Here is a 25387-nt window from a genome sequence, read left to right as displayed (position 1 = left end):
AGTATCTATAGGGATTCCTTCAGATCCCCTGCTGCCTTGTTTCAAAATACCTCTCCTCTGGAGAATTTTACTACTTCACATTTTTGGATAAGCTGGCAAAGAAGCTGTCAATCAATGTCAGGAAGGAAAAAGACCGAAAGCATACAACTTTGAGCTTATTCAGTTCCTTCAACCTCCATCAGAATCTATGACTAGCCCGGTTCACAAACTTCTGAACGACCTTCAGATGAGGATGAGACAGACAGTAACATTGTGCCTTTCAGTAGCCTGGAAGCTGAATCTAAAATACAGGATCCATACCCCCCAGTACCCTTCAAGGCTTTGGGATTGTCCAACATCTGTACTACTCTTGGTAGAGAAGTTTATTACTTGGAAAGTTATATTCTTAGTCACTGTCCCTTAGAAAATTCAGTGAGCTATAGTTTTTCTAAAATAGGGGTGTGATTCATATTCATCCTAAGTTTTTGCTAAACTGGTTTCTGTATTTCATTTGAATCAAGCCATTGTTTTGTCCATGTTCTTTTGAAATCTCATGCACTAAAAGGAGAAAAGGCCCTCTATTTGTTGCATCATAAAAGGGGCCTAGCCTATTATCTGAAGAGAACTCGATCACATTGACAGGTTTCTGAACTTTTCATCTACTGTGATCCCAGCAGACTGGGCATGGCTGTTGCCAAACTCACATTGTCTAACTGGATAGCAGACCATATTGTGCATTGCTATGCTCTGGATGACCATCATTTCACAAACTCTGTCAAGGCTCATCAAGTAAGTTCCATGGAAACTTCAGTGGCATATCTAAGATCTGTCCCTGTTGAAGATATTTCCAAAGATGCAGCTTGGTTGTCAGTTTACACCTTCACACCCTCCTGCTATCCAGGCAACTTCTTCAGGCAAGTTTTGCACAGCCTGTTCACCTAGCAGTCCATTCTCCAGGAGGGATCTGGGTTACTTTATTCAGTTAGTGCTATGCTACTCAACCTTCCGCTTGGGACTCCCTGTGTGTCATGGCTAATTCAACCCTGCTTGTTAATGGAGAAATCAAGTTTGCTTATTGTAAATGGGGTTCTCTATAGACAACAGGATGAATTAGCCATTCTTAATACCCACCTGCCTCTCTGGAGAATTGACCATCTTGCTAAAGCTAAGTTCTACAGTCAGGTGTGGGACTCGCACAGCAATGTGCATGGGAACTCCCGTGCACACTCAGTAAAACTTTGAGCTAAAGAGGTCCATTCGGCGCTGTTGGATGACGTCACTCACGTGTCATGGCTATTTCATTCTGCTGTTTTTAGTGAACCCCCTTTACATTAAACAAACTTCCTTTATTATTTTATTTATTTAGTTTTATTTTATTACACTTTCTAACCAGCAGAACCTCAGAGCAAGTCACAACTTCATTCCAATAAAATAATTGAAACCCACCTCCCAAGGGAGATGGAGGTTAAAGAGCATGCTATCAGTTAAGTGAAATGCAGCAGAGAAAAAAGAGGACAATGCAGCTATGTAACATGAGCCGCTAGCCCAGGAAAACCCAGAATGAGATTGGAGGTTGCCAGACCCCTTACTGTGAAGGTGCTTAAATGACCATTGAATAGATGAGTCAGAGACTCAGGTAGGGGATTTGCATGTCATAGCCCTCTGGACTACTGTTGGTAACTTGAAGTGAAATATCACTTTAAATCAAAGGCTAGCAAAGTCCTAAATTACAGAACTTTGACTGGAAAAGTTCTACATTGGAGCATTCTGAATGAGAGAGGGATTTATAAGAAAAAAAGTCCTAGGAAGCAAACAGATTCTCACCTTGGCTAAGAGTCAGACCCTTGGGTACCTAGTTCTCAAACAACAGAAAAAAGAGGGCAGGCACGATGGCAGAGTATACATACATACTCTTTCCATGGTCCTGCCTAGGTCTTGGCCGTTTGGCTGAGAGAAGGTAACCCTTCCAGGCTGGGTAACAGCAAATAACTGGCCATGAACTTAGTGGAGCTAAAATCTCTGAAAGCTGAGACTGCGGAGGGCCTGAATCACTGAACACTAAACAAGCCATGAGCCTAGTGGAGCTGTAAACCCAAGCCAGCAAAAACCCATCTACCAAGGGAGAAGAACCAAACTTCAGCAGCAGATCCGGAGGCAGAGTGGTCCCCAGGAGGGTGTGGACCTCAGTGGCAGATCAAGTGGTCTCCTAGGAGGAATGGGACCCCAGCGACAGATCAGGAAGTTACCCTGGGTCCTCTTTGAGCAAGGGGACCCCAGCGGCAGATTGAGAAGTCCCCCAAGAAGTAGGGGACCCCAGTGGCAGGTCCAGAGGTACAGTTGGGTTCCCCAGGAGGGCGTGAACTCCTGCGTTGGCACGGACCTTTCAGTGGAGTGGAAGTGGCACGGAGGAGATAACAGCGGTTTAGATACAATGGACTCCCCCAGGCCAACACTACTCACCATCTCAGTTGCATCTTTTCACAATGGTGAGACTTGGGAAATAAGGGGTAGGATAATAATAACACTTGATTAAGTGTGAATACAAGAGGTCCCTTCTATTCTATATGGTGGTATATTGTGGGGGTCAACAACCCCAAATTGCCAAGTATTAAATGTTCTTGCTACCTTGTAGAAATGTATATAGTTGTGTGGCCTGAGACTATTAACCATGAGTAGATAAGTGTGCTATTTGACATCCTATTAGCGATGTACATAGTCATGTAGAAATGTATATACTTATATAGTCTAATAAACCTGTATATATTTGTTCATACTGCCAGCCTTGTTCACAGTTCCTTTTGTCTCATGGGGTGAAGGGAGGGAAATCCCACCCACTAACACCTTCTTCCCCAGGTTGAGGCACTAGGCACCAAGGACATGAGGACTGACAGAGTCTGCCCTAGGGAGCTCTGTCAAGGTTGGTCCTGGATCCTGGATCGCTTTTCGAGGGAAGCGTTCAAGGGGACGTTACATAATGGAGTGAATAATTAATTTTTTATGATATACCAAATATTACATATAATGAAATTAAAACTTCTCCCCTCCTTCCCCATCATTTCGTTCAAACACGTCCACCTGCTTTAAAAATAAATAAATCAGACTTTTAGCCACTAAATCCTCAGGCTCCTATTCTATCTACATGAGCTATCTTCCCTAGAAAAGAGCCAGGTCTTCAGCTTTTTTTTTTTTCAAGAATGTAAAGTAATTCAATTTCATGTCTAAATCCTCTGGTAATTTATGCCACAGATAAAGCCCAAATTAACTGAATGCCCAATTCCTAGTAGAAATAAGCTTTACTTCAGAAACATTGTGGGAAAGACAGTAAAGCCTGATCAAATGAATGGTGTGAATGTGAAAGAATATAATATAACACTATTTCAGTAAGTATCTCTGTTCCTCCTTTTACACTGCTTTATAAACTGTACAAAGAGCTTTCAACATCATCTGACTACCAATTGGTAATCAATGCAAACGCTCTTATAAAGGAATGATATAAGATATTTTCTTTCTCTACAAAATCTTTGCAGCCTGGAGAAAATAAAGCCATATAAATGACCTCTTTGGAAGCCCTTGGTATAAAACATTACAGTAATCCAATGTCAAAGTGACTGCTTAGTGAATAATTATTGAGAGGGCATTAGGACTCAAGAAGCAAATGACAATAAATGTTCCAGTTAGTTTTACTGTGCTCATTGTGTACTGCTTGAACTTAACTGGCTAATGCTGAAAATCCGTGTTAGATGGTTGAGTAAAATAAAAACCAAAAACAAAACTAAAGGGTCTATTTACCTAGATGTGTAAAATGTTTTTAAAATAGTGCGCATTATTTTATGTGATAAAAAGCGGGAGCCAAGGCTAATTAGATCATATCACTTCATGTATTGCATTATAATACAGCGCTTTGTGTGCCCCGATATTACATCACTTTGCACACTGTGTATAATATAGCACTTTGGGGTAGATTTTAAAAGGTGCATGCGGGCGTACATGTGCACGCGTTACTCGGCACGCACACATGTACGCGCGCATGTTATAAAATTGGGGGTCGGCGCGCGCAAGGGAGTGCACAATTGTGCACCTTGCGTGCGCCAGCCCACTCTGAGCCACGCTGCCTTCCCCCGTTCCCTACCCTCCCAATCCACCTTCCCCTCCCTTCCCCTACCTCCCCTGCCCTTTCCCCCTGGGGCTGAAGTAAGTTGCACGCGCCGGCCCTGCAGCAAATGGCCACTGTGCTGGGAGCCTCTGACCCCGCCCCAGACTGCCCCGCCCTCTCCCTACCCATTTTTGCAAGCCCCGGGACTTACATGCGCCTGAGGCTTTACGAGCGTCGCCGGGCCTTTTGAAAATTTGGCCCTTTGTGCGCCATGATACTACATTGCTTTATGCACTATTTTTTTGGACTACAAAAAACATCTTTCTGCAGCTGCTTCTCTGAGGGTTGTTTAGTAATGGTAGAAGTGGGAGGATACAGGAGTTATCTGAGAGAGGAGAGGATTTCATTGATTACTTCGTGTCTATATGTATTCCTTTATCTTAATTTTTCTTCTTGTCTTGTGTCTCTACTTGTGTATGCAAGGATCATGTATGTGTTTGTAGTGTCTGTTTTGTTTGTCAATGTGTCCTCTGTTTAGAGTGTGCTAGGACTGAGTATGTGTGCATGGAAGGAGTGGGCGTGACAGGAGTTTGAGAGCACTGAGTGCAGATAGGGGGGATAGAAAAAAGGGCAGGGGTAGGAAGAGGAGGGCCGGAGGGAGAGTGGTGGAGGAGAGAGGCAGAGAAGTAGAGTGAGGGAGGAGGGCAGAGGTGGGAGAAAACTGGTTGAGGGCAGAGAGAATGCACTGGATGGAGAAAGGCAGAAAGAGCTTAGTGAGTGGGAGGGCCCGCAGCTAGAGCAGGTACAGGAGGAAGGGGAAGAAGGGAGGGGAGCAAGGAGTAGGAGAGAGTGCCAGGAATGGAGGGATGCTCCCTCACCCTCTCCAGAAGTGGCAGCAACACCACTTGGCAGCCAAGGGGGAGGGCAGGCAGTATATACATGAAATGGAGGGGTAGCCTAGTGATTAGAGCAGCAGACTGAGAACCAGGGAAGCCAGTGTTCAAATCCCACAGCTGCTCCTTGTGACATTAGGTAAGTCACTTTAACCTCAATTCCTCAGGTACAAATTTAGGACTGGATGTATTAAATCATAATTTTATTTTGGCGGGGTGGGGGGTGTCACTGCAATAGTGGGGCCCCTCCCTCAAAAAATGTTGTGACTCTATGGTGCATTCTTTTGACTTGCGACCAAACACCATGGGACAAAAGGACATGGCTAGCAGCCCTTTAGGTGCAATGGTGGCTCCAACCTTAAGGGACCATCATTGCCTTACCGGGCCACTGTCAAAAAAAAAAAAAAAGGAAGACATTTGCCACGGCAGAAAGACAGAGTTGTGTGGGGATCACAACTAATGGCTCTGACATCTCAAAGTGTCAAAAAAAAAATAAATAAATAAATTCCATGTGTGGAGATGGCTCCGCCCCCTCCAACCCAGTAAACTGTATAGTCCAGGCCCCCATCCCTCTTTCCACAAAGAATAAGGCCGCCAAGGTTCCCCTCTCACTCTAATAGCCGACCTGATTTGATATTTGTATCGAGAACATCGGTATATAAAAATGCTAAATAAATAAATAAAATAATAGGACCCCTAAATCATTGGGGGTATAGTGTCCCTCTCCTCAGTTTCCAAATGTCATTAAAAAAAAATCACTGGGGTTCAGTGACCAGCCCACTCCTGACCCCCTCTTCCTCACTCCAAAAGAATGAACAATAATCATTGGGGTTCAGTGGGGGCATCCCTTCCCCTCCTCCCAAATGAAAATAAAAATGTCATTGGTATTCAGGGACCCTCTGACTCCCCCCCCCCCCCTCCCCCGCACCACCGAACCTTAAATATTAGAAGATTCCACCATAGGTCCCAAGGCGCCCCCCCCCCCCCCCCCCCCCCAAACACCCAGCCCTGTTGACACCATTTTTCAGAATGGCATTGACCTGACCTTGCTCCTGTCATGTGATGGGACAATCTCTGGACCTAGCTCCCTCCATTGACAACTGGATAATAAATGTACAATAATATTAACAAATATGCCATTTCAAACATCAGGCACATAATGATTTACCTGGTGTTTAACACTACCTGCCGCTCATTGTGGAGAGATACAACCCTTGGGAAGAAGGCAAGCAAGATCCAGGCTGCACAGTTTCCACTGCTTTCCAGTGGGGGGGGGCTACCTTAGACACTAACTACAGCAAGCATGACAACTACTAGGATGCAGTCTTGTTCTACACAGTTGCCCTTGAAAAACCCAATATCTCCTATAGAGAGAAGGAGTTAGCAACACAGAATAAGCTTGATATTTCCAGATACATGCCACATATATTATAATGCTTCTTGAAATTGAGCCCTTGCGAGCATAAACTAGGCCCTAACATGTTGACATGTTACAGGGTGTGAACAGGATGGGCAGGGGCCAGACAGAGGCAAAAAACGGGCTAACACCAGAGCTGGCAAAATTCAGGCAAAGATGAGAAGGCACACACACTTAAATTCATGTGATTTCAGAAAGGAGGCTTTTTTATTTCTGTGTGGAACTTTTAGTTTATTAAGACATCAGTAACATTGCTATGCTGTATTTGAGTTTCAGAGACTAATTCTTTCTTTAATCATTATTACTAGTCTTTGCCTTTGATTTTGTTTGTTTCTAGGTATTATGGTATTATGACGCTGATATTTAGTGCTACTTAGCTGGATAAGCAGAGATTTATCTAAGTAGCAGCGACTGAATATCCGATCCTGTTCAATGGCCTCCACTTAGCCGGCTAAGTAGTTATCTGCCTAAGTAGTTAGCCAGATAAGTGATGGGTGAGAAATGGGCATTCTGAGAAGGAGCTACTTATTTGGCTAACATAGCTAGTTAAGTAGAGATATTTAGACTTATCTACTTATATTAGCCAAATAAGTTAGACCTATTCAATAGCAGGTCTAAAGTAGCTGAATAAGACTTATCCTGTTAGGTAGCAATTTATTTGGAGATATTCTGCAGCATAGCCTTGTAAGTTAGCCGGATAAGCTTTATCCAACTAACTTACTTAGATGTTTTGGTTTGAATATTAAACCAGAAGGAGGAGAGCATTCTCCATAGTGGGTCCATTCCCTTTGGAATGAGCTCCCCCCTGAACTGCGTGCCATGGTAGATTATAAACAGTTTCTAAAACAATTGAAGGCATATCTGTTTTAATATGTTTTGCTTTATCATCTAAGTATGTGTTTTATTGCTTATGATTTGTTTTATATTATACTATACCCTGCTCAGCAGTAAATTCTGTTTATGATTGGTCTATAAATGACTATGAATAAAATAAATGATACTTCTGAGGATTACACTCTGTAAGGAAATATGAGCTATTTCATGTATTTAAAATATTTCTTATTGCACTAAAATCTAGATGGGTTATAAAATCAAACATCCATAAAAACACAAAACAAAATAAAACAATACATCATTACAAAAACTAAGCTGCTAAAGCAGTCAGCAAAGTTGCAGACCAGTTAATTTGCTCCAGGACTGACATGCAATAGTATCCTGCTGAGAAAACATAACCGATCCATAACCAGCATAGACTGTTACTTTCTGAGCACCTGGACAAATAAGAATCCCTTTGTTCTTTTGTGAAATGTCTTAATGCATAGCTCGGCACTCAACCTCTCAGGTAGTGAGTTCCACATTACTGGACTTGCAACTGTGAACATTCTATCTGTAGATTTATACGGTCAATTCAAAGTCATTTAGCTGGGTGGGTGACACCATTAGATGGAACCAACATGGATTCAGCTCAGTAAACGTTTTACTGGACATGTGCAGATCATCTCTCTCTCTTTCTTCATCCGAGATATATCACAGATGTGCTCCCATAAGGCCACTTAAAATTCTTGATGCACCAAAAAGCTGAGGTGGATTAGACTTCCACTCTTTCTCACAAGTCATGAAAGCCCCCCCCCCCCCCCTTCCCTCTGTGGCACCAGCCTCCAAATCCGCCACAGGTCAGGAGTTGAGCAAGGCATGGAAGATGATGGCATCTAGAAAAGTGCCTAAGGAGCATGAGAGAATTTCTTTGGTGTTGACTCCCTCCGTGCCATCAACATGGTCTTCTGTGGGTGTAGACCCTGCCTCAACACCGAGATGGGAGATAACTTCCTTGGTGTAGATGCCTTTGTCCTTTTATGGTGTAGAAGATTTCATTGGTGACAAATATTTCATCTACTTGGACTCTGTGCTAGCCCAGGTGCAGTTTTATCTCCTTAGCACCAGTGCACTCTCTGTAGGATGCAGTCAGCCCCCTTTGCACAGGATGCTAAGAATCCTTCTATCTGGTCAGAGCCACCATGAAGCATAAACACAGGAGTCCCTTCACCATGGCAGGCAAAGCCATGGCGCAGAAGATAGATTTACTGGCGCCAATGATCAGACTTGGTGCTGGTCAGCGCGAGGCATTGGCGCAACCAGCACAGAGTGTCAGAACCCACCACGTCTAAATTTGCAAACATTTTGACTCTGAGCTCCTACTCAGCACCGCCAGCAGCCCTCAATGAGGAAGAACCAATCTGGGTTTGTGAAGAGAAACTCCAACTCCACTGCAAAAGGTTAGGGAGCCTAACTTTTGGAGCTAGTGAAGAGCTTCTTTGCCTCCTAAAGACCAAAGAGGGAAGACAGAACCTCCCTTATTCAGGATATTGTGGCTATTCAGTCCCCTAGAGGTCAAAACTCATCTCAGGGGCTTTTGATAGAGAGAGCAAGTCCCTGTCACGATGTGATAGATTCACCTTCTGGGGGGAGTCCTTTCATGGATCAGAAAGGAAAGAAGTGGGTTTAGCTCATTCTGAGTTCTTACAGGACATTTCCCCCTCAGACCAACCTCTGTCTTCCTCATCATCGGGTTCCTGGGTCAGCGTGACTTCATGGTCAAGGAACGAGGATTCTGCAGGGATTTCTTCAGATCCCCTACCAGACTTACCTCAGATATTTATATGTTTAATTTTCTTTATAGATAAGAGATTTGATAGCATTAAAATGTCAATATTCCTTTGTTTCCTTTTATTAGCAACATAGGCCATGATGTCACCTTTCAGCACTTCTCATAGAAACATGGAAATACAGAAATGATGGCAAAAAAGGACCAAATGGTCCATCCAGTCTGCCTAGCAAGCTTATGGTAGCAAGCTTATGGTAGTAACTGTGCCGTGCAGATTTTCTCCATGCGTATCAATTTCCCAAACCTGTATGAATCCAATTCCCTGATACCCCCTGCCATTGAAGGAGAGAGCAAATGTTGAAGTTGCATCAAAAGTATCGGGCTTATTGGTTAACTCCAGCAAGTTACCCCCATACTTTGTTTCCTCAGACTGTAAAAGTCAGGGCCCTCGTTGGTTGCTGTCTGAATCCCATCCCCCTATTCCTCTGCCATTGAAGTAGAGAGCAAAGATGGAGTTGCAATAATTTTATTTATTTATTTATTTAAGATTTTTATATACCGACGTTCATCAGGGATATCACATCGGTTTACAGTGTAACTGAAATTGGCGCCTGGGAAGGCGTTTTACATCGAACAGATATAACGAAGTAACATGAAAACAAATAATGGTTTGTAGGCTTATTGGTTAAGGGTAGTAACTGCCACACCAGCAAGTTACCCCCATGCACTCTTTTCTGCATTTCCATCCTGTAGTTTTTAGGGATCCACAGTGTTTATCTCATGTCCCATTGAATTATTTCACTGTTTTCATCTTCACCACTTCCTTCAGAAGGGTATTCCAGGTATCCACCATCCTCTCATGAAGAAATATTTCTTGATGTTGGTTCTGAGTTTCATTTTGTGACTCCTAGTTCTACTGATTTCTTTCCAATGGAAAAAGATTGTGCATCCTTAAAACCTTTCAGGTTTCTGAAAGTCTCTATCATATCTCCCAGGATATACATATTCAGATCCTTCTGCCTCTCCTCATAGGTCTTCTGATACAGACCCCACACCATTTTGGTCGCTCTTCTCTGGACTGCCTCCATCCTGTCCTTTATCCCCCTTCAGATATGGACTCCAGAACTGAATACAGTACTCCAAATGAGGCCTCACCAAGGACAAGTAAAAGTGTATCATCATCTCCTTTTCTTACTGTTTATTCCTCTCTATGCAGCCCAGTATTCTTCTGGCTTTAGCTTTTGCCTTGTCACATTATTTATTTATTTATTTATTTATTTATTTTAATTTTTTCTATACCGGCATTCGTGAAAATATCACATCAAGCCGGTTTACAATAAACAATGGGTGATAACCGGAACAGAGAACGAAATAATATGAACTATAAATAATATAGATGCAGTTACAATAAACAGGGAGACGTACAACTAGGAGCAAGAAGAAGACAAGATAGAAACTTTAACAAAGTGTATAAAACCTGTAGAATGGAGGAATTTCCAAAATGGATGTTTGAGAATTGCAATGATTGTTCCGTACAAGTATGTAGTTTAACAATAAAGGCGAAATCATAAGTAATGAAGATTCTGGATGATAATAATGCTTAGGGGTAGGATACCAGGATGGTTATAATAATAAAATATGTTGATTGGAGGTTGAAAATCGGATAGAATAGAACATTGTTTTGTCATCTTCAGATCTCTAGACACTATTAACCCAAGATCTCTCTCCTCGGCTGTGCACATCAGTCTTACATCCCCCATCACATATGGCTCTTTTGAATTACAGTACTCCTGATGCATGACTCTTTATTTCTTGGCAATTAATCCCAGATGCTAAATCTTCAACCGCCCAGTTTTCATAAATCTATTTTCATTCACTCTACTCCTTTAGGCATGTCCACTCTATTGCAGATCTTAGTATCATCCGCAAATAGGCAAATTTTATCTTCTATCCCTTCTGTAATGTCACTCACAAAGATATTGAACAGAACCGATCCCAACTCCGATCCCTGTGGCACTCCACTTAATAAGGTTCTCTCTTCAGAGTAGGTTCCATTTACCATTACACTCTGTCTCCCATTAGTCAACCAGTTTGTAATCCTTGCCAACAGCTTGGCACTCACTCCCAAGCTTCTCGTTTTATTCACAAGCCTCCTATGTGGGACCGTATCAGAAGCTTTGCTGAAATCCAAGTAGATCACATCTAGCGCTCTTTCTTTCTCCAATTCTATAATCACCCAATCAAAAAAATCAATCAAATTTGTCTGACATAACCTTCCTGTTGTGAATCCATGCTGCCTTGGGTCCAGCAACCCACTGGCTTGTAGGTAGTTCACAATCCTTTCCTTCAGCAGAGTCTCCATTAATTTTCCCACCACGAAGGTGAGGCTAACCGACCTATAGTTTCTGGCCTCCTCTCTGCTACCACTCTTGTGAAGCGGGACCACCACTGCTCTTCTCCAATTCCGCGGCACCACTCCCATTTCCAGAGATCTATTGAACAGATCTTTCAGCGGACCTGCCAGTACATCTCTGAGCTCTCTCAGTATCTTGGGGTGATTCTCATCCAGCCCTATGGCCTTGTCCACTTTGTTTGCCTAGCTTCTCCCATATATTCTCTTCTGTAAACAGAGTTTCTTCTACTCCATCCACATCTTCAGTCTTGTTAATTAGCAAAGGGCCTTCCTCAGTATCTTCTTTAGTGAATACTGAATATTTAATATTTCTGTCATTTCTTCATTATCCTCTACAGATTTCTCATTGTCTTTCACAACAAAGGCAGATAAATCTCAAGACCTTTATTAAATGCAATGTTTTCTGCCCATTTTGTTTTTAGAAACATAAAATATATTGTCATGAAAAAGACCCGGAGTCATTCTGCAGCAAAATGCTCCATATTGTAGATTGCCAAATTTTACAATGACCTGTACTGAAGTATGATCAGAAATAATAAAAGTTTCCATAATAGCAAAACAAACCTTAGGGAAAACAGAAATGATTAGAATACATTTAATGTGGATTTGATAAAAAAAAAAGTGTAATCCCGCTCCCCACAATGCAAAGTTCTCCAAATATCCAATAATCCCAACTCTCAAGTCACTAAATTTACCCCTCTCTTGAGATGTTGCGTTTCACAAGCTTGAGGGATTTGCAATCTCCACTACTATCAGCACTATATTAAAGTCACAACTGAGAATAATCTGATTTTCCAGTGTTAAGCAGGCTGAATTAGCCATGACAAGTGGGTGGCGTCATTTGGCGACATAAGAACATGCCATACTGGGTCAGACCAAGGATTCATCAAGCCCAGCATCCTGTTTCCTACAGTGGCCAATCCAGGCCATAAGAACCTGGCAAGTACCCAAAAACTAAGTCTATTCCATGTTACTGTTGCTAGTAATAGAAGTGGTTATTTTTTAAATCAACTTAAGTAATAGTAGGTAATCGACTTCCCCTCCAAGAACTTATCCAATCCTCTTTTTAAACACAGCTATACTAACTGCACTAACCACATCCTCTGGCAACAAATTCCAGAATTTAATTGTGCGTTGAGTGAAAAAGAACTTTCTCCGATTAGTTTTAAATGTGCCATATGCTAACTTCATGGAGTGCCCCCTAGTCTTTCTATTATCTGAAAGAGTAAATAAGTGATTCGCATCTATCCATTCTAGACCTCTCATAATTTTAAACACCTCTATCATATCCCCCCTCAGCCGTCTCTTCTACAAGCTGAAAAGTCCTAACCTCTTTAGTCTTTCCTCATAGGGGAACTGTTCCATTCCCCTTATCATTTTGGTCGCCCTTCTCTGTACCTTCTCCATCGCAACTATATCTTTTTTGAAATGTGGCGACCAGAATTGAACACAGTATTCAAGGTGCGTTCTCACCATGGAGCGATACAGAGGCATTATGACATTTTCCGTTTTATTCACCATTCCCTTTCTAATAATTCCCAAAATTGTTTGCTTTTTTGACTGCCGCAGCACACTGAACCGACGATTTCAATGTGTTATGCACTATGACGCCTACATCTCTTTCTTGGGTGGTAGCACCTAATATGGAACCTAACATTGTGTAACTATAGCATGGGTTATTTTTCCCTATATGCATCACCTTGCACTTAAAAACAAAGCGGTAGCCGATCCAGTGAGCTGTATAGCAGTGACAACAATAGGAATCGGATAAAAACAAGCCCTTTATTAAAATGCCCGACTCTGGCCGAGTTTCGCTCCCTTGCACAGAGCTGCTTCAGGGGCAATTCATTTTACCAGGACTTGATCAATGTAGAAAATATCGTATTGATTGTGCCTTCGATGCAGATATGTTCTCACTCAAATACACTTTCTCTACTCAGCATGGTATTGCTTTGTGATAGCTGCTTTGAAGTCAAAACGTTCTGTACATGACAAATTTAGATTGACGAGCCGTATCTTGACTAGCCAAGATACGGCTCGTCAATCTAAATTTGTCATGTACAGAACGTTTTGACTTCAAAGCAGCTATCACAAAGCAATACCATGCTGAGTAGAGAAAGTGTATTTGAGTGAGAACATATCTGCATCGAAGGCACAATCAATACGATATTTTCTACATTGATCAAGTCCTGGTAAAATGAATTGCCCCTGAAGCAGCTCTGTGCAAGGGAGCGAAACTCGGCCAGAGTCGGGCATTTTAATAAAGGGCTTGTTTTTATCCGATTCCTATTGTTGTCACCTTGCACTTATCCACATTAAATTTCATCTGCCATTTCGATGCCCAATTTCCCAGTCTTTCAAGGTCTTCCTGCAATTTATCACAATCTGCTTGCGATTTAACTACTCTGAACAATTTTGTATCATCCGCAAATTTGATTACCTCACTCATCGTATTTCTTTCCAGATCATTTATAAATATATTGAAAAGTAAGGGTCCCAATACAGATCCCTGAGGCACTCCACTGCCCACTCCCTTCCACTGAGAAAATTGTCCATTTAATCCTACTCTCTGTTTCCTGTCTTTTAGCCAGTTTGTAATCAATGAAAGGACATCTCCACCTATCCCATGACTTTTTAGTTTTCTTAGAAGCCTCTCATGAAGAACTTTGTCAAACGCCTTCTGAAAATCCAAGTACACCACATCTAACGGTTCACCTTTATCTACATTTTTATTAACTCCTTCAAAAAAGTGAAGCAGATTTGTCAGGCAAGACTTGCCTTGGGTAAAGCCATGCTGACTTTGTTCCATTAAACCATGTCTTTCTATATGTTCTGTGATTTTGATATTTAGAACACTTTCCACTATTTTTCCTGGCACTGAAGTCAGGCTAACCAGTCTGTAGTTTCCCGGATCACCCCTGGAGCCCTTTTTAAATATTGGGGTTACATTAGTTATCCCTCAGTCTCCAGGTACAATGGATGATTTTAATGATAGGCTACAAATTTTTAGTAATAGGTCTGTAATTTCATTTTTTAGTTCCTTCAGAACTCGGGTGTATACCATCCAGTCCAGGTGATTTACTACTCTTCAGTTTGTCAATCAGGCCTACCAGATCTTCTAGGTTCACCGTGATTTGGTTCAGTCCATCTGAATCAGTACCCATGAAAACCTACTCCAGTACGGGTACCTCCCCAACATCCTCTTCAGTAAATACCGAAGCAAAGAAATCATTTAATCTTTCCGCATGGCCTTATCTTCTTTCAGTGCCTCTTTAACCCCGCGATCATCTAATGGTCCAACTGACTCCCTCACAGGCTTTCTGCTTCGGATATATTTTTAAAAGTTTTTGTGAGTTTTTGCCTCTACGGCCAACTTCTTTTCAAATTCTCTCTTAGCCTGTCTTATCAATGTCTTACATTTAACTTGCCAACGCTTATGCATTATCCTATTTTCTTCTGTTGGATCCTTCTTCCAATTTTTGAATGAAGATCTTTTGGCTAAAATAACTTCTTTCACCTCCCCTTTTAACCATGCCAGTAATTGTTTTGCCTTCTTTCCACCTTTTTTAATGTGTGAAATACATCTTGACTGTGCTTCTAGGATGGTATTTTTTTTTAACAATGACATGCCTCTTGCACACTTTTTTACCTTTGTAGCTGCCTCTTTCAGTTTTTTTTCTAACAATTTTTCGCATTTTATCAAAGTTTCCCTTTTGAAAGTTTAGCACGTGAGCCGTGGATTTGCTTACTGCCCTCTTCCAGTCATTAATTCAAATTTGATCATATTATGATCACTATTGCCAAGCGTCCCCACCACCGTTACCTCTCTTACCAAATCATGTGCGCCACTGAGAATTAGATCTAAAATTGCTTCCTCTCTCATCGGTTCCTGAACCAATTGCTCCATAAAAATGTCATTTATTCCATCCAGGAATATATCTCTAGCATGTACCGATGTATAGCATAAAGAGAAGAGGCATGGGGGTGGCTTGTGGGAATGACGGCTACTACCCTTATTCAATAAACATACACAAGGTTAATGCGACTCCAACATTACTCTATGCTTCAACTGCAAGAGGAAATGAGAGAAAAAAGATCTGCATTCACAAATAAGCGTGGGAGTAGCTTGCTTGTTGCGGCGGTTACTACCCCAAACCAAATTAGCATGATGTTTCACTTTCATTGCATATCCAAGCAGCTCTCTGCTTCAATGGCAGGGGGGAACGAAGAAAAGAGGATTTATATTCAAACAACCAACAAGGACTAAATCGCACAGGCTGGAAAAACAAATGAGCGTGGGAGTAGCTTGCTTGTTGCGGCGGTTACTACCCTGAACCAATCAAGCCTGATACTTTACTTTCAATACATATACAGCGCAGCTCACTGTTTCAACGGCAGGAGGGAATGAAGAAAAGAGGATTTATATTCAGACAACAACCAACAAGGACTAAATTGCGCAGGTTGGGTAAACAAATAGGCATGGGAGTAGCTTGCTTATTGCAGCGGTTACTACCCCTAACCATTTAGGCTTGATACTTCACATTGATGCAGCTCCAGAACTGCTCTCTACATCCATAGCGGGGGTGGAGGGAAATTGGAACCAAAAAGTTACCAGTGAGGGCCCTGACCTCGGCGGTCGGAGTAATGGATAAGTATGAGAAAAGTAAGTACGAAAGCTTGCTGGGCAGACTGGATGGGCCATTTGGTCGTCTTCTGCCGTCATTTCTATGTTTCTATATGTTACATTTATCCAGTCAATATTGGGGTAATTGAAATCTCCCTTTATTACTGCACTACTAATTTGGTTAGCTTCCCTAATTTCTCTTAGGATTTCACTGTCAGTCTCACCATCTTGATAGGTGGAAGGTAGTATACTCCTATCACTATAGTCTTCCCCGACACACAAGGGATTTCTACCCATAACGATTCAATTGTGCATTTAGTCTCATGCAGGAAGTTTATCCTGTTGGATTCTATGCCATCCCGGACATAAAGCACCACACCACCTCACGGGTGCTCCTCTCTGTCATTGCGATATAATTTGTACTCTGGTATAGCACTGACCCATTGGTTGTCCTCCTTCCACCATGTCTCTGAGTTGCCAATTAAGTCTATGTCATCATTCACTGCTATACATTCTAATTCTCCCATCTTACTTCTTAGACTTCTGGCATTAGCATACAAACATTTCAAAGTTTGTTTTTTGTTTGTATTTTCATTCTGCTTTTTAATTGATAGGGATAAGTTAGAATTTTTTAGCTCAGGTGAGTTTTTAGTTACAGGCGCTTGGACCACTTTTCTTATTATTGGAACATCACTGTCGGGATGCCCTAATTCTAATGCATCATTAGTATCCTTTAAAGATATCTCTCTCTGAACCATGCACTGCTGAGCAACTGTCAGCTTTCCCCTTTGTTCTAGTTTAAAAGCTGCTCTATCTCCTTTTTAAAGGTTCGCACCAGCAGTCTGGTCCCCCTTTAGCGCTAAGCTCGCTTTCTGCTCCGCGAGCTGCCCCGGCCCTGCTTGGGCCGCGTCGGGGCATTCTCGTGGCATTCTCCCCACAAGGGAGACACTGTCGGCATCTTCGGGCAGCTCCACCCACTAGGCGCATGCGTGCCTGACTGCCCGGGATTTAAAGGGGCCCAGGCGGGAAACCTCAGCCCGGCTCCAAATCCCAATTCATCACTGGAGGACTATAAATAGGCTGCCTCAGACCCCATTGCCTTGCCTTGGCAACAGGTAGCCTCCTGGGTGAATCTAATTGCTTGTTCCTGACTCTGTTCCAGTATCCTGCTTGTTCCTGACTCCGCTCCTGCCTCCTCCAGCTCCTCTCCTGCTCCTGAGTTCCAGTTCCCACTTGTTTGCTTCTTCGGTTTGATTTCGGCTTGGAATCTGGTTTCATCTGTCAGCTGCCCGTCCTGACCCTTGCCTTGCTCTTCGGTTCCATCTGTCTTCTGCCGGCCCTGACCTCTGGCTCATCTCCTTATCTGGCTCCTCTGCTGCCTGCCTCGAACCCCTGGACTGTTACCGACTCCCCACATCTGCAGTCTGCCTCACCTTGGATTGTTCACTGTACTCATCTTCACCAGGAGACCTTCTCCTCAGTCCTGCCGGCCCTGGCACCCAAGGACTCAACCTGCGGGGGACGAGGGCTGGTATATGTGAAGGTCCTGTCTGATCTCCTGGTCCGCCTCCCAGCTACAAGTACCACTGCAGGCCTTCCTTCAGTGGTTCCACCACACACTCTAGTTGCCCCAAGGGTCCACTTTCACAATAGCCATTATATGCAACTGTTTCTGGATGCCATAGAAGGCCCTAAGGCACCTGCTACGCACAGTTTAGGAGTCCTACGACAGTGTCTCTCACCTCTCTGCTGTGTCTATAGGAGCACACCATATGGTATGGCTGAGAGGCAGTGGCATTTAGGAGGATGACCGTAAAAGTTGGCAGACCTTCCATACCTGCATGACATTCTCTTCAGCAATAATCTGAAGGGCACAGTCATATAATCAAGGAACAAAATGTGGTGGTGCAGTCATTGTCATTGGGTTCTGACCAGTCTTCCACTTCCAAGCATTCTTTCTTTTCTTACAAGTATACCCATTACCAGAGGTTCCCCTTCCAGTCTAGATACTGCCTTCTACCTCTTGCAGCCCAACATCAATAGCAGCTTCTGCATAGGCCTTAGCAGTGTGAATGCCAACAACACATGGTGCCTCAATAGATCCCGGTGAAAGGCGGGCCTAGGTTTTGATTGCCTCAAACCCCCCCCCCCCCCCCCCCCCCACCAGCTGGAAGTGGGGAGAAGAATCCAGACCTTTGTGAAGGATTGGTATCTCGTTACACAGGATCAATGGCTCCTCAAGATATTACAATCTAGATACTGGCTGCTTTTTTCCCGGTTGCCATTGCTCCCTCACCTTCCATCTTTCCATTTGGACCCCATGCATTTGCAGCAACTCCGCCTAGAGGTGCATGTTCTTCTCCATCAGTGAGCAGTAGAGCCGGTCCCGGTCTCCCAGGAGGGGCCAAGGGTTTTACTCCCATTACTTCCTTGTTCCAAAGAAGAGATGAGGAAAATTTCAAGATGTATTATCTCAGCATGATTCTTCCCTTCATTCAGTGGGGAGCATGGATGTGCTCCCTGGCCCTCAGAGATGCGTATGCGTATAGTCCAATTCTTCCTTCCCATTGGCATTACCTGCATTTCAAGGTAAACTGTCTTCACTACAAGTACAGAGTGTCACCTTCAGCTTCTAGTCAGCCCTGAGGGTTTTTACTAAGTGCCTTGTGGTTGTGGCAGCTAAATTACATCATTAGGGGATTCAAATTTTCCTGTACCTTGACCATTGGCTGGTGACAGTGTATTCCCAGGAGGCATTGCTGGACTCACTGCAGTGATTAGTTTGGTTTCTCCAGAAATTTTGGTTCAACATCAATTTCAAGAAGTCTTCCCTGGACTCAATGCAGAGACTGATGTTCATTGGAGTGTAGATAGACTCCTTTCAGGAAAGGGCTTTTCTACCACCAGAGAGGGTCACTATGTTATCATTGCTAATATGCAAGCTGTTGTGTGTGCAGTCTTCCCCGGCCAGAACCTGGTGGTGTTGGGCCATATGGTGGCTGCTGTCCATGTTGTTCCAATGACACATCTCCAAATTCATCATCTTCACTGGGGTCTGCATGCCCAGTGGGACCAATGGCTTCAGCTCTTGTCCACAGTGGTTTGGTTTACAAATCTTATCAAACAGAACCTGTCCTGGTGGCTCAACCCTCAAGTGCTTCTGGAGCATGCTCCACTTTGAGTGCTGCTGCATCAAGTGGTGATAACGATGCATGCCTCCCGAAAAGATTGGGGCACCCATACCAACTCTCGACTGACTCAGGGGTTGTGGTCGCTCGAGGAAAGTTGCTTCCAGATAAATCTCTAGGAGTTGAGGGCAATAAGCTATGCTTTCATTGCCTTTGCACAAATCTTCCAAGGAAAACGGGCCTTGATTCAGACAACCAAGTGGCCATGTGCTATATCAACAATGGGCCAGGGGGTTATGGTCCCTTTGCCAGGAAACACTACTGATTCTTCAATGGGCGAGTGAATTTCAGGCTACCCTTCAGGTCACATACCTTTCAGGGCTGTCTCAAAACTTATCGGAGAAAGTATTCCTCCCCTCAGATTGGGCAATTTGTCTTCAAACACTAATCCAGAACTTGCTACATTGAGATCAGGTTCTACCCCGAGCAATCCTGATTGTCCTTGGGCACATGGTGGCAGTGGTATGTGGTCCCCATGACTCATCGCAACATGAGAGTTCTCTAATGGAGCCTTCACACTCAGTGAGGTTAATTGCATCAACCTTGTAACATTTTTTCAATTTTTAAAAAATGTTTTTAATTTTTTAAATGTTACTATGAGATGAAAACATTCTTCCATTGGTGGCTAAACCTAAGGTTCTGGAGATAAGTGCCCTCTTCAAACTTTATGTTATCAGGTAATATAGGAGATAGATGTATCCACCAGGAGATGGGATACATACACAGGCTTCTGAACTCATGGGATTTGGTCAGCCACAGAATGTCTGTTTCATATTGACTTCTTGGAGATACATTGAGAGTGTTCTTGCTTCATCTTCAAGGAAAGATAATTCTGATCCAAACCAACAATCAAGTGGCAGTGTTCTACATGAACAAAGAAGGGGGCACATGGTCCTGGACTCTCTGCCAGATGTTTCTGAAAATTTGGGCATGGGCTCTCATTCAAAGAGCTTTTCTTCAAGCAATGTACTTTCTCAGGATCTCCAGCATGCTGGCAGATCAGCTTAGCATAGGTTTTCATCCCTACTAGTGGTCCCTGGATCAGGGGGTGGTAGACAAGCTATTTGACCTTTGAGGTAGCCTGTCAATTGACTTGTTTGCATCAGAAAACAACCAGAAAGTAGACACATTTTGCTCCATTCTTCAAGCAAGTTCGGGTCCACTCCGGATTTCTTTCTACTCAGGTGGAATGCAAATATGCTGTATGCTTTTCGTCCGCTTCTATAGGTGGTGAGGATGGTGCAGAAGGTACTCAAAGATCAGAAATATCTTATCCTTATTGCTTCAGTTTGGCCCAGGAGCGTGTGGTTCTCTTATCTAGTCAGTTGACAGTGCATCCACCAATCTCTCTAGGATCCAATCCGGGTTTGCTGCTTGAGTGAGAAGGCTTGTCATTATCATCTGAGTCTTCCCTTCCTCTGTTTGATGACATGGATGTTGACCACTCGATAGACTCCTCATTGTCACTGTCTAAATGGCTTGAGGACATTGTGATTTCAAGTAAGAAGCTATCTACCAGAAGAGCATACAGTTTTAAATGAAAGAATTTCTCTTGGTGTCAAGCAGGCACCTTGAGCTTGTTCACCTGGACTCTGAAAGACCTGCTTTAGTATCTGTTCTTCCTCTCCTCATTGGATCTCAGTACATTGTCAATCAAAGTGCATCTTTGTGCAATTGCTGCTTACTACCTTCTTGTGAATGAAAAATCAATTTTTATTCATCCTCTGATATCAAAATTCACGAAAGTTAGTGGCATATAGTTTCTGCTTAAAGTAGTTTCTGCATTCCATTTGAATCAAGCCATTGTTTTGCCCACATTCTTTCCAAGATCTCATGCACTAAAAGGAGAGAAGAAAGTCTGTCATTTTCTGGACTGTAAAAGGGCCTTAGCCTATTTTCTGAAGAGAAGTCAAACACATTGTCCAGCTTCTCAGCTTTTTATCTCCTATGATCCCAGCAGATTGGACGTGGCTATTGCTAAACACATGTTGGCTAACTGATTGTAATGCACATTACTATGTTCTGACCTTCAGATCACAGATTTTGTCAAGTCTCATAAGTAAGAACCATGGCTTCAGTGGCTCACCTAAGAGCATCTGTATTGGAGACATTTAAAAGTTGCAACTTGACCTTTAGTTCAACCTTTCACATCTCACTGCTGTCTGGACAGTTTCTTCAGAAGTAACAACTTTAAGCAAGCAATTTTGTGCAGCCTGCTCTTCCAGTAGTCCATTCTTCCCAGGGTGTCCTGGTTGCTTATTCAGTAATTGCTCCACCACACAACTCTCAGCGTGGGACTCCCATGTATCTTGGCTACTTCAACCCTGCTTGTCAACAGAGAAATCATTTGCTTAATGTAAATTAGGTTCTCCACAGACAGCAGAAGGAAATAGCCATGCTTAATACCTGTCCGTTTACATGGACAGTCGACTACCTTGTTAAAGCCAAGCTTTACAATCTACTAAAGGGCTCACGAGGTAGCACAGATACAGGAACTCCTGTGCATGCTCAGTAGTAAAACTTTTGTTCAGCACCTCCACGGATCAGGATAATTCATTCTGCTGTCTATGGAGAATCATTGCTTTTAATGCAGTGCTGTATATTATAATAATGAAAATTAATAATGAAAAAGGATACTTAATAAGTAGTGAGGACTGCTAAAGTGCAAATACTCCATTTTTGCAGTTATATATAAAAAATTACTATATTTTTAATCTAAGGAAAGTTGAAAACTATCTCATTTTGTTAAGTTAAAGTATTTTGAGTAAAATATAAATAAACTCTTCAGAATTAAAATGAACTAAAAATGTATATTTAATTTTCTAGAAGTCAGTATGAACAACTTTTAGAAGAAGGGAAGAATGAATGTTTTGATGAAAAACGTGTCAATATTTTGAAGTCTCAAGTAATGCAGTTGGAGAGACAGGTAATATGCGTAACTGAATTTGTTTTCCAATCTAAATATTCCTCCGAAGTAATTCTGTGTAGTAAACATTGAACGTAGGTACATTTTTAAAATTTTTTTCGCATTGTCAGTGCGTTTCAAAGTTGTCTGATCTTCAAAGATACAATGCAGTCAATTAACACAAGCATTGATTTTTTCTGTACTGAGTTGACTTGATTATTGATGGAATATCTTCTTAAACCATATCTGTACATGATCAAAATATATTAAACAGAATTTTGTTCTTGTTGGTACCTATATAAGGTTATTAGTGATACAAATAAATAGAAGTTGTAACTGGTTAATTATTAACCAGTTATAACTAGGTAGTACTAAGTAGTACTAAGTACTAGGTAGTACTAAGAAACAAGAAAAGGACTTATACGCACAAGCAAAAGTCACCTGAGAACATATTTGTGTTTTTATTTTTTATTTTTATTTTTATCACACTTAAGTATTAAGTTAAAGAATTACAGTATACTGCATCTACAGTTAGCCCATATAGGGAATTTTAATACACTTTACATATAGCTTATAATATTGAATCATGTATCTGAACAACTGCGGCACCCCTAGTTAAAGTACAATCCATCTTGAATTTATTTATGTGCCTATTTGTAAACCGTTGTGATGATATATCACTAAACGACGGTATAGAAAAATTTTTAAATACATAAATAAATAAATAAAACATAGATCACTAATCACAAAGTTGGTGAGCAGCAAAGTTATCTGAGTAAAGTTAATTGGAGAACTTTAGCTTAATAAACAGTGAAACTTATCTTTCAATGAATGTATTCTGCCTAATTTATTCAGATAACTTTATTGATCACCAGCTTACTGACTATTGTATACTAGTAGTAAAAGCTTGTCCAGAGACTGAGAAATACTGTGAAGTGTAAGCGTTTGAGCCGGTAAACGACGCCGGTCCACCAGGCAGTGAAGCTGAGGGGCAGCCCACCAGCATCGGGCACCTTGAGGGACAATCCCTGAGAGAAAAAACACAAAAAAATTGAAAAATCGCCAGGAAACAAAGAAGATTGAGAGAGCTCAGGGAGAATGAGATCCGCCCCCTCTGTCGTCACCACGCTCAGCGTTCGAGCCGGTAAACGACGCCGGTCCACCAGGCGTCGCGTGACAAAGGGGCTCTCCCCTTTGTGCACTCCCTTCGTGCAAACCTTTGTGCTTCTTTAAAAAATTTTTTATTTATGTTTCCTTTGTTAATTAACCTTTATTAAAGTTGTTTAGCTTTTCACCTTGTTAATAATTGTTTCGTTATAGATGTTCAATGTATTAGACTAAGGAATCATATTTCCTGCTTATTCTGTTTCATTGTAAACCGGCATGATTTGCATTTGATGCAAGAATGTCGGTATATAAAAGTTAAAAATAAATAAATAAGTGCATAATTGAGATGTGTAGTAGAATTACACCCCCATTCCATTTTTCTCTTATCCCCCTTCCAAAACCCCTTTGATCCCCTGTCTCCCTCTTTCACTTCACAAACCCCTCAGTCATCTCTGCCCCACTTCCCTTGGTTCACTCCATTCTCTCCCCCCCCCCCCCCCTGATTAATCTCCTCCTTTTACTTCCTGCCTCTACCTGATCCCCTCACTTATCCTGGTTCCCCTCACGAATCCCTCAGCTACCCTGGTTCCCCCATGAATTCTCGCTCACCCTGGTTTATTCCCCCATCCCAAACCCTCACTCACCCTGGTTCACTATCCCCCGTTCTCCCTGGTTCACTCCCTCCCTCCACTCCCATGAACCCCTCATTTACCCCAGTCCATTACCCTGGTTCACAACCCCCCAACCCAGTTCACTCAGTCATTCACCCCCCCACTTCCCCTGTTTCACTCACTGCCAATCCCATCAATTTGTTCTCTTCCCCCCACCCCATGAACCCCAGTTCGCTATCTCCCTACCCCCAAGACTCCATCACTCACTGGCTCCTATCTTCCAAACAGGAAGAGAGGAGGATCCTCTCATTCACCCTGGTTCCCCCCCAGTTGAACACCTCACTCATCCTAGTTCCCCCAATGAAACCCTCATCTGTTTTACTCCCCCCTTCCAAAGCCCTCACTCCCCCTATTTCACTCCCTCCTCTCACCTCACCAGTCCCTTACTTATCCCAGTTCACTCACTTATCCCAGTTCACTCACTCTCCCATGTCCAGTGGTGCACTCATTGCTCCCACGATTGGTTCATTCTCTTTCCCCAACCCTGCAATCTCTGGTTCACTCTCTTCCTGCCCCACCCCCTCCAGACCCCATCACTCACTGGCTCCTATTGGCCAAACAGGAGAAGAAGGATCTCCTTACTCAACCTGGTTCCTTGCAGCCCCACAAACCCCTAAGTCACCCTAGTTTTCCCATGAACCTCTCACTTACCCTTGTTCACTCACTTCCTCACTTATTTATTTTTATTTATTTATTTAAAAATTTTAATACCATACAAATCAGCCAAAAACACCAAGATGGTTTCCAATAACATACATAATAAAATATTAAATACAAAAATTAAACATAAACAACTTACACACATAGTTTACATGTAACACACAGACAGGCCGATGCAATAAAGTGCACACAAAAACATGCATCAAGACTGGACACACGTTTTCTGAATGCATGCGCAATCACCTCTCCTGGGCGCTCGAAACAATAGGCAAATGAGCCACTGCACCAAAAAGGACGCGCTAGCACATCTATGGCATTGGGTGCCCAGGAGATTAATGAGCATCCTTTTTCCTAACCTGCTCTTAGCCATGGGTTAGGAAAAATGGACGCTCAATTAATGGGCATCCGTTTTCCTAACCTGACCGCCAGCAAGATTTCTTTTTTCATGCTAATTCCTGTGGTTCCTCCTACTTAGTATCGTCCTGATACTAAGCAGTATTTTGAGCTTTTTTGAGGCTTTATGGGATGTTTTTCACACAACTCTGAGCACATAAACACTTAAGGCCAGATCTGGGGCTGGCATTAAGTTTTCCGTGTTAAAATGTGAGTGTCAGGTGCACAGTCATTTTTTGCATTGGGGGTAGTAGCTAAAAGCCTCATCTACATGCATTTACATGTGATGAGCGCTAGTTTGGATGTGTGTTTTGGATGCACTATTCCCCTTATTGCATCGGGTGTTAGCCTAGTGCATCCAAAACGTGCGTCCAAACGCTCATTAACCTGTGTGCTAGGCTTCATGCACGATATTGCATCGGCCTGAGAGTAAATACCAACC

The 25387-nt window shown here is 42.6% G+C and overlaps 1 protein-coding gene across 3 annotated transcripts in view; it reads left to right on the top strand.

The window, feature by feature from the left end:
* Positions 1-25387, top strand: part of LOC115073872 — a 350431-nt gene that overhangs the window by 56989 nt on the left and 268055 nt on the right. For all 3 annotated transcript variants that reach the window (XM_029572796.1, XM_029572788.1, XM_029572807.1), the window contains one exon: positions 22036-22135. In XM_029572796.1, coding sequence (XP_029428656.1) covers positions 22036-22135 — 100 coding nt within the window. The remainder of the gene's footprint in view (positions 1-22035; positions 22136-25387) is intronic.

Source organism: Rhinatrema bivittatum, chromosome 1 (assembly GCF_901001135.1).
Source record: "Rhinatrema bivittatum chromosome 1, aRhiBiv1.1, whole genome shotgun sequence".
NCBI classification, from domain to species: domain Eukaryota; kingdom Metazoa; phylum Chordata; class Amphibia; order Gymnophiona; family Rhinatrematidae; genus Rhinatrema; species Rhinatrema bivittatum.
The sequence above is the reverse complement of the archived record's forward strand: the minus strand, read 5'-3'. Positions and strand labels throughout refer to the sequence as shown.